Consider the following 10,669-nt stretch of genomic DNA (forward strand, 5'->3'; position numbering starts at 1 on the left):
TTTAAAGCACAGAACTATTAAACACATAACTATTAAACATAAGAACATGCCATTAGCACACAACTGCACTGAAGCAAAGAAAAAAACTGTGCATACGGCCTCCGAACAAAATATGCAATCAGACAACCACATAACACACACAATCTCTTTAACAATCATTATATTTTAACCGGAAAAAAATTATTTATAAATACCTTCCCAACATGAGTTGTAAATCTACCTTAATATAAACTTAATTTCTCTCAGTATAATATCTCTTACATGCAGTCATGAAATATTTTTAAGTTGATAAGTAGAACTCAACCCCTCCTGGGCGTTTACACTGACCAAACACTTGATTAACCATTATTCTTTTCTTGTTTTATCATACCAATCAATATTATTCATTATAACTACTATTCAATGATGATGTCAGATCGACAGATTCGACTTATTTAAAAAAATAAATTGACCAGTATGAGTTGTAGGAGATGGCATTTTATTAAAATGTTTTGGTTTCCTGTGCGACGTTGACAACTATTTTGATATATTTTGTTAGTAATTCTTTCTAAAGGCCCAACAAATGTTGTGAAAAGCTTCCCAATTTTTTTACAACCTGCCCATTAACTATTTTTGTTCCAGCTAATTGGAACAAAAATTAGGCTTTTGTGTTCAAATGCCTAATTGGCGTGAAGCCTGCCTAATTTGACAAAACTGACTACACTATTGCTATAATTTGACAAAACTGACAAAACTGACTACACTATTGCTATATATATATATATATATATATACATATATATATATATATATATATATATATATATATATATATATATATATATATATATATATATATATATATATATATATATATATATATATATATAAGTAATAAATAAGTAATAAAAAACTTTTAAAAGTGTGCCCCCCTAAAAAAATGGAATGCCCCCCCTGTGATTTGTTTCTGCAGTCGGGTCTGAGCTTGAGGAAGGTCAAATTTCCTCCCAGAGATACAATTCTCCATGCTTACTGCCACTTTGAGGCATTGACAAGCCATGCATATTCCTATTCTTGCGTGTGCTGTGGCTACTATCCTCCAGTAGTTGTGATGGACCTCCACAAGAAAGGAGTGTTTAACTTGCCCGGTTAGTCAGAATGGATGAGTGTTTTGATCTTTTTTCTTGGTTTGATGTTTGTTTCATTGTTAACATTTTTTTAATCTTTCAGTGAGTGACATGAAACAGCCCTCTGAGAATTTCACTGGCAAAGTGAATATAGAAGATTTCTGGGATTCTGTTCAGTTGGAAATGATTTCACGTGGCTTCTTTCAAAGTATTTACATGCTTAAAGTTTTGTCTTTATTATTAAAAGTAATTCACTTGTTTATTATGCAGTTTTCTTTCATTAATATCTTCTTTGGTCTGTCTTTCTCAGGTCGTGCAAAGAACATCTTTGCTGTGAATCCTAGTTTTGAGCACTGGGCCCCATGGATTGGAAAGAATACAAGAAAATCAGAAATGGTGTTGAACACAGAGTTTGAAAAAGTTTCCTCCACTTTTCAGAAGTCCTCCACTGAAGCTGAAGTCAGCATGGTGTCAGAGGACCGTCTAGTGGACGAGCTCATGAAGCAGAAGGTATACTTCTCTAATGGATGTATATGCTTGGATTTTATTGTGCGTTATTTAATTTTTTAATCTTTATTTTACAAGGTTTCAACTGTGCGCAAGCTATGCAAGGCCTGCAATTTGGATTCAAAGGGATCACGGACAGATCTTGTTATAAGACTAAGGGATGAGATGAAGTCAAGGCACACGTATGACAAGATATTCCAGAAAATCTGGGGAGCATCCGGTAAGGGTTTCATATAGTTCTTAAAAGCCATTTTCAAATGTCAATTAGCACTTACTATACAACTTTCTTGTTGCCATTTTCTTTAAAGGTGGGTGGTCAGTGGTTTTGTGCCCTCATGGTGTGGTCTACAGTTTAAAGTTCAACCTGAGGGCAGAGTCTCCAAGGAATTTTGCTGATCTTCTCATGTCCTGGAAACACCTGCCAAATGTCTGTGTTTATGACTTTGCTCGGGGTTTGGCAACTCATGTCAACCTCCGTTTTCCAACTTCCATACCTTTCAAGCCACATGAAGGGAGGCTGGCTGCGTCAACCCAAGACAACATCACCGCAGCTCAGCAAAAAAAACTTCAGATCTCCCTACCGTGGCTGACTGAAATGATGGAAAATCCAGATGAAGAGGGACATCCATTCACTGGTTCCTCCAACCACTATGTGTTATATGATAAATTCCATGAGGCCAACACCAAAGATCCACAGGAAGTGTTGAGGAGAATCAACCTGGTCCCAGAACTGCAAAGTTCGTTGAATAGCCAGGTAGCCGAGCAACTTTTTTCAAGAATGCGGAAGAACAACTACTTCCTCAATAACATGGCACCATCCACCCACATATTTTTGATGAGAAGCCTAGTAAATCAAAGAAACATTAACACAAACACAAAGCTTTTGGAACAGCAACTACACAGTGGGCATAAGTCACATCGCTTGCAGGATATCACCATGAATGCCTTTGGACATGCAGTATTTGGTAAATATGAAGTCATAGAAGTGTTTTTGTTTTATGGTTGTAACGTGACAAATAGTATTTGTGTTAAATAATTATAAATTATTTTCTGAAAGCATCAGGAACCGCAGTATCCGAAAAGGCCACACAATCTATACTGGTTGAAACTCCTTCGCAACAAGGGCTTTATACCGACACAAAGAAAGGTGGGTACTATGATCTCATATCAATTTATTGATTTGTTTTTATTCACTTTAACTTTTCTTGATAGACAATGACCAATGTGGAAAACATTGTGAATCCCTCACAAAATGTGAGAACGTTGGACCATACAGAGCATCATGGACAAGTGATCAAAGTCATCCCACCCAGGAGAAGCTGGTACGTAGCACAACTTCGAAAATAAGTTTTAACACCAATGCTGTACTTCAAGGCAAATAAAAATGTTTTGTTTATTGCACACCTCAGCTCAACTACGTGTTGGACATTGAGAAGCCAGCGACAGAGTTGATTGTGAAAACAAAAAAGAGTGTCCTGACACGTGCTGACTTTTGGAGCCTTGGTTTGAACAATGAAATGGACGCAACAGTGAGTTGAAAGTAGATGTAGCCAATTTATTTGAGAGCTAAGTATGTATTTGAGGCTGCTAAGTTGAACTTTTTGTTTGTTTTGCAGATTGGAAATGCGTGCTTTGAGCTGATCGAACAAATTGCTCAATCAAAGGTATACAATGCAAATTTTGGAAAGGGTGTGCATAAGACTTACGTGGTTTTCTGACCCATTGAAAGGCACAGTATCATGCTAGTCTTGTTGAAACCCCGTCAAATATAGCATTTCCAAAAATATCATCATGACTGTGCTCACATTTACAAAATAATCCACAGGGGAAGAGCATTTTTATAGCTGATCTCTATGTGGTTCCAACATGGCGACTCCCAACTGCATCCAACCCACTTCTGAGTTTACCTGTAAGTCTACCTGCTCTACAGGTTTAGATTTAAATTGTATTTGCTATGTATTTTTACAGTTGTCTTTTGAATGTATTAGAATGATGCACACTTCAGAGATGCCATTGTTATACCTGTGTGGAAACCTGGACATTTCCTGTTGTCTGTAAGTAATAATGCTAAATGTAGGTTTTGAAGCCAACACAGAGAGACATTGTCTTTCTGGACTCACAATGTGCAAATGCAAAATCTGGGTTTGGAGATCCAGAAATGAGACAACTGTTGAGGTCACAAACTAAACCTTACATTTTGGAACAACGTTCAAGTTCCTTTTCACCAGATCACGTTCTGATCTTTTTGTGTGTAATAATGCCAGATCACGTTCTGATCTTTTTGTGTGTAATAATGCCAGATCACGTTCTGATCTGCGCTAAAGCCTTTTTATGGTGCAATTTGAATTAAAATATTTGATATCAATTTCGTTTTAGAATTTTTAATTTGTCATCTAACGGTTAAAAAAATTTTAAAGCTGAAAATGGGTTCACAAACTGGCACCATAAAAAGTCTACTTAAATAATAATGGCTGCATAGAAATGCTAATGCTGTTGTGTTTTTAATTATAGAAAACTTTCTCAGTCAATAAATCCTGGTCCATGGAAAGAGACTACTGGGTTGGAAATTGAGGTAATAGTGCAGTATATTATTAATATTTAACCATACTCTGAAACCAGCTGAACTAAACTCTCTCCCTGACATGCTAGGGTTTTCCAAGACAACCTTACGGGATGGACTGTGGCATCTTCATGGTGATGGTAGGGACACAAATTCCTTGTGCTTGTATTCTACTCTGTAAAGAAAGTACATTCTGTGAAATATTAAAATTTAATTGTCAATGTTTGTGTCCATAGTATGCCCTTTATACAGTACTAGATGCCTCCTTTGATTTCACTATTGTAAGATTACCTATTCATTCAGTAAAATCATGAAATTCTTTAATGTCACTCTGAGATGCAGTATAAAAATATATGCACATATATATATTTTTTTTTTAGATGGACATGCCAGCTTTGCGAAGATGGTGGTGTGTTATGCTGATGGAGAATTTTGACCTTGGATGGTAATATCACAATAGCTTTGACAATTGATTGCCTTGAAATGCTTGTACCACATTTATACCTATAATACATTTATATTTTCTTCAACAATTTTATTTAAGCCATCATAAAATGTTTGCACACTGGACGGAGATGTCAAGAGCCCTCCTGCGTGGTGAGGTGCAACCAGTGTTCAGACTGAAGAAGCGAAAGTTTGAGGTTAGCTTATTTTTTATTAAACACATTTTTGCTTAAATTGTGCTCCCCCCCCCCCCCCCTTTATGACTACATTTATATCAGTGTTAACGTTTACCCTTTTTTTGTAAAAAAAAATAAAAGGACAAAGATGTCTCCGTTGAAAACACTTCGAAGACAACAGTTGAAGTGGTAGGTTTGATTACTAATTCTCTGCCGAGCATCTATCACTCAAGGTGATACACTTATTTTATACACTGTATAAAATAAGTGTAATACTAGAAAGAGCACTTGTCCTTTTCCTCTTCTATAGGATAGAGTGAAGGCCAGGATTGTAAACGACTGTAAAGAGGCCGCAGAATGGGTTAACGCAAACCTGCACTTGTTCTCTGATGCCGTGGAATTGCCTGACATACTGAAGATGGGGGAAGTGGAACTGGCAGAGGCTGTACAGCAGTATGAAAAGCTTTGGGGTGAGGAGGAAGTGGATGAAGATGAAAAGGAGTTAACCTTGGAGAATTTCAAGTTTGTTTTCAGGAACCCTGAAGACATGAATGTGTTTTGTGAGGAAATTGCAGACAGTCGAGGGTATTTGGCATACTGTGAATGCCGAAAATAACTTGTTTTCATTGCATTTAATACCTGTTCATTATTCACCATTGCACAAAGTGACCAATTCACTTGTAAATCATATTTCAAATGTAAAGTTGCTGTTTTATTTTTTTTCAACCAGGTTATTTGGAACCCTAGCTTATTGCCTTGTTTACTTTAACAACTGTATATTTTATGCTGTTTAATTGTTTAGCAGAAAGACTGAAGAAGGCATGTTTTTCACCTTGTTCCTGAGTTTCTTTGATTAAATAACCAGTTAATAACCAGTTAAGTCTTGCATTTGGGTCATCCTCCTCCTTCGGTCCTCACACCTTGACAGTTTAACAATATTTTACATTAAAATTTGACGATATAATGTAAAGACTATGTAAACAACAATGTTACTAACAGCAATTACTGAACACTCTGGCCCATTAAAGAATTTTGCAGAGAAACAGTGAGATGTTACATTACAGATAAAGCTACAGTAAAAACACCAGGCGATATATCTTTTAGACTGGGAATAGCGAAAATAAGTCATAACCATGGTTTTTAGATTGTAATTCATATTATTTAGGCAAGGCAAGATTATTTACAGTTGGTAAAACATGTATAAAATAATGTTTAAGTAGTGTGATATTTTTATTCTTGGCCTAATCCTGCTTCGCTACTAAAGGCCCATTTTTACCCCGGTTTAAGATTTGACAATAAAATAAGGAATCATTGATCAGAGGTAGAACGGTTCAAATACATATTTAATTCTTAGAAATTAAATATGGAGACAGAGTACATACCATTACAAGATGTTGTTCTCACCGCGGTGGATAAATCTGTCTGTCTGAAGTAAGTTTTACCAAGACATTCCTTTTATCAACTTTAAACTCCTCCTGCATGGCTCAGAGGGAGGATGACTGACCCCCTCTCCTGCTGACCACCCCCTCAGGGCAATAAAACTCCATGTTTATCATACGCTGGAGCAGGAAAGGACAGACCCAACTCTGCTTTCCTCAGTAACCCCAACTAAGATATATTTTTAATTCTCAACAGTAGTAATTGTGAAAGGAAAGGTGTTCTAAAAAAAAAAGAATATATATATATATATATATATATATATATATATATATATATATATATATATATAAAACATTACATTAGATTAAACTTTATTGTCATTCCACAGGTACAAGGCAATGGAATGCAGTTTAGTTCTAACCAGAAGTGCAATATCAGTAAAGTGCAGGATATACAATGGTTCAATGAGTGCAGTACATGGATATGTACTGAATAAATATGGAGATGAATACTATTATAAACAGAATTTACAGTTGCACACGTCAGTGAGTTTAATATAAGAATAACTAGTAATGTGAACAGATTTACAGCTGGATATGTACTGAGTATAATATCCAGGTGGATATCACCATAAAAATAGAATTTTAGCAGATATGTACAATGAACATAATATTTAGATGGTTATTATAACAGAGTTTACAGTTGAATATTTACTAAGAATGTATATACGCATGACTATTACTATGTCTATAAACATGATTTTTAACGATAGATAAACATAAGTTAGGCTAAAATGTGCAGTATAGCAGTTTAAGAAATAAAGTTTGGCAGAAGCTCTCCAAATTAAAGTGCGGTGGAAAATAATTGCACATTGAAGTTAAGGTACAGTATTGCAAATAATGTACCTGCAAAAACATGCAACATGTAAAAATAAACGGTGGAAACCGCGGTAACATAATATGTTCGTAAACATTTCTTATTTATTTATCACTTCATTAATCCCCGCCAAACAAACGGTATTTAAAACATTTACACAGAAGCATTATTTAGAAGCATTATTTAGTGACGGTAACATATGTTCGTAAACATTTCTTATTTATTTATCACTTCATTAATCCCCGCCAAACAAACGCTATTTAAAACATTTACACAGAAACATTATTTAGAAGCATTATTTTGTGAATTTTTTCAGATTTGTTTACAATTATCTGCGCGTTTCCATGCAAAAATAAACGGTGGAAACCGCGGTAACATAATATGTTCGTAAACATTTCTTATTTATTTATCACTTTATTAATCCCCGCCAAACAAACGCTATTTAAAACATTTACACAGAAGCATTATTTAGAAGCATTATTTGGTTGAATTTCTTCAGATTTGTTTACAATTATCTGCGCGTTTCCAATGACAACAGAGAAGAAGAATGGAAGCGGAAGCAACCCAGGACGAAGCTGGAAGGCTGCAAACGGACGCGACTGACAACGAAGGCGGAAGCGACTGAAACGTGAGGTCTGCAGCCAGACACTCTTGCGATTAATCGCGATTAATCAGGGTGATTAATCGCGATTAAATATTTTAATCGTTGCCCAGCCCTAATATATATATATATATATATATATATATATATATATATATATATATATATATATATATATATATATATATAGATGTATGTATGATTTGGAGTTTATTAAATTTAGAAATTTGGAATTATTAACCCCACAAGGGGTTTGAATAAGATTCAAAGAGTATTGTATCCTTTTGGATACAATACTCCTTGAATACTCTCCATACATGCATGTTGTATACTCTTTTGCAAAGCTTATTGTATCCTTTAGGATACAATAGGCTTCGCAAAATACAACATGCATGAGAAGAAAATGGGGACACCACTAAAGGAAAATCTTTCTGCACCAAAATGTTAATTTACATGATGAAAGCATAGAGCAACTTCATAAATTATGCTAAACATAAGCAGGTTTGACAACGTATCAATACTGGTAATTACAGCAACAAGTGGGATACATAGAGGGGCCATTTAAATGTTAAAGGAAAGTGTTAAGAAAAATGTATGCAATTCAGATGATATGGGAAAAATAAATGTACATAAATGAGCAATAATATTGAACGGGAGAAAAAAACTTGTGGGTGAAAAAAGTTGAAGTGGGCATTACATCAACAGTTAATAAGATAAACGAATCAATGAATGAACAAATGAGCAAATACATTTTTTAATATAAGTAGAGTAACCTGAACGTTTGAACTACCTGCTTATGCGAAGGAAATTGCGAACACCGCATCTAAAGAACATCTTATAGTAAGCTACGTTCTGTCACTCGGCAGACATCAATAAAACACCACAAAAGTTAATGACTTAAATGGATAAAACTGCAAGATTAGAATAATTACTTATTCTACTAAATAACATGGGTAAATTAGGGATTAAAGCAACTGTGAAATAGTTTGGAATTGTACACAGTTACCTAAAAGATTTAAGGAGACTTAACATCTCTCCGTTTGAACGCAAATAGCACAATAGTTCTCCTTTAACTAGATGGTAAAACATCCAGAGGGGAAAAAACACATAAACAGAGTTTAGCTAACTATTTGCCCAGGGGCTGTTAGGCCAGGATAATTTAATGATTATCCTCTTGCTTACATACAGACAAGAAATGAGGCCAATTAGATTAGTTGGACATTTGGAATCTGGTCAGGGCAGCAGAGCGACTCCTGGACACAAGATGCTGATAAGAGGATAACAGCATGAAAATGATATAAATGCATGAAGGTTGACTCTGAGAAACATCAGAGCTACGATGGCACCCAACAGTGGAACTCCTGTTGTGCTAAGAACATCTTTAACAGGACAATGCATGATTGCTTTGCTTTACAGGTGATAGTAAAGCAAATAGTTAGCAGATAGTGAAGGACACAAACATGATAAATCTACAACACTAACCACCTCACATATATATTCCAGTTAATATATGATGACAAACCCAATAACAGACTTTGTGGAGGTGAGGTCATGTTAGGATTTGATGGCACCATGCCAGGCTGACCCGTCGGTGTGGTGAAACAGCCCACAATCACGTGCCCAATGTCCAGGACAACCACAGTTGTATGTTGATGTGTGCTCTCACTGGAGTTTTCCCCCAGTCCCTTGCCTTACAATTCCACCATATCCACCCTGTACACTCAGTCCTCTGTTCCATCTTCAACACCACACTGACCACCAAACTGCCACTTGCTTCCACGTCCAGGACCAACAGACCTGTAATTATATGGAGAATGGAGAGAAGAAAGAGGCAAGGTCCCTCCTTGGAGTGAATTAAACTGAGGTGACTCCTTCATGTTTACTTTTTCTTTTTACTCACTTTCTATTTTGCTTCCCGTAATTGCAATTTAAATAACTAATCTTGTAATTCCTCTATTTCTTGTTTTCTCTTCCTCCCCATTTTGAGTCATATTGAAATAGTGTACCAAATTGTTTTTCCCAGCAAGCATATTCACAAACGGGCATATCAGGATTTTGTTTCATCCGCTGTGATACTGAAGAGGGTATACCGTTCAACACTATTTCCCTAAATAATTCATCCAGATTAGTTCTGTCTTCTTTGAGAGTCACACCTTTGATCCATTTTTCTCTTTTTTTCTTATTTGCTTCGCTGCCTCAGTTACATATGTTCCTTTGGATGCCTCAAACTTGGGAACCGCTGCAGGGGTGGATAAATGAAAATGCTCTCTAACTCTATTTTCCAAATAACAAATTACTGAAGACAATAAAGTTTAATCTGACATGTGGAACGTTTGAGCATCATTTTCAATATAAACTGCAGCAGAAGTAGGCACACGTCCTAAAATGTCTCTAAATTCACCCAGGGCTAGTTTTGTGCCTTTAGTCAAATTATCTAAATCAGCCAACCACAATCTACACCACCAGCTGCAATGCTGTGCAGTTTATCCACCAGGAATTGCATTGCATGAATAAGGAACATATTTCTCTGCTCCTAAATTATTTTATAACAAGAGCATCTGCATTTTAGAGGGGCTTTGAGAACATTTTTGCATGGAATGAATACTTTGGGATCTGTCCTTTAATTTCCCCCTAATACTTTCCTGCCAACTTCTGTCTCTCTGCAAATTTTACTTTGTAGTAAAACGATTCAAACCAGTAACATTTGTCATAAAGTCAGTTACTCCATCTGAGGATAACTGATGCATGACTAGACACAGTCTAGTCATGCATCAATCAGACATTAATCAGACAATCAGCAGCATTATCCTTTTGCCAAACACAATTACACTCCATTTTAACTTTTATTTCTGCCTTCTTTTGATGAACCATATTTAAGTCTGGTGTATTATATCTAAACTAGGGCTGTCAAACGATTACATTCACAATTAATCACATTTTTTTATCTTTTTATTTCTGAAAGTGTAAAAACCCATTTGGGCATTTTATGCAGATTCTCACCCCTCAGAGACACTCACAG

The 10,669-nt window shown here is 35.7% G+C and overlaps 2 protein-coding genes across 6 annotated transcripts in view; both read left to right on the top strand.

Moving 5' to 3' along the window:
- The window catches only part of LOC118564035, a 54,794-nt gene extending 53,832 nt beyond the window's left edge, over window positions 1–962 (top strand). Inside the window, exon 4 of the mRNA XM_036140729.1 lies at window positions 953–962. Within this exon, the coding sequence (XP_035996622.1) occupies window positions 953–962 (10 nt within the window). The remainder of the gene's footprint in view (window positions 1–952) is intronic.
- Window positions 893–5,694, top strand: LOC118563986. Of its 5 annotated transcripts, XR_004931571.1 has the most exons (17): window positions 893–1,314; window positions 1,417–1,616; window positions 1,692–1,833; window positions 1,922–2,578; window positions 2,677–2,760; window positions 2,826–2,935; window positions 3,023–3,142; window positions 3,230–3,277; window positions 3,439–3,522; window positions 3,602–3,667; window positions 4,125–4,185; window positions 4,263–4,313; window positions 4,410–4,454; window positions 4,554–4,618; window positions 4,718–4,814; window positions 4,935–4,982; window positions 5,104–5,694. XR_004931571.1 is itself a non-coding variant. In XM_036140676.1 (5 exons), exons 1-5 carry the CDS (start codon window positions 4,287–4,289, stop codon window positions 5,407–5,409), a joined length of 543 nt encoding a protein of 180 aa, XP_035996569.1. In that variant the 5' UTR covers window positions 4,267–4,286; the 3' UTR covers window positions 5,410–5,689. The 5 variants fall into 5 exon arrangements, 1 of the variants encoding a protein (XP_035996569.1); XR_004931570.1 differs by lacking the exon at window positions 4,410–4,454 and having other exon boundaries at window positions 2,671–2,760; XR_004931572.1 differs by lacking the exon at window positions 3,602–3,667 and having other exon boundaries at window positions 2,671–2,760; window positions 5,104–5,693.
- Window positions 5,695–10,669: the final 4,975 nt, after the last annotated feature.

The sequence above is a fragment of the Fundulus heteroclitus genome, chromosome 8 (assembly GCF_011125445.2).
Source record: "Fundulus heteroclitus isolate FHET01 chromosome 8, MU-UCD_Fhet_4.1, whole genome shotgun sequence".
Classification (NCBI taxonomy): domain Eukaryota; kingdom Metazoa; phylum Chordata; class Actinopteri; order Cyprinodontiformes; family Fundulidae; genus Fundulus; species Fundulus heteroclitus.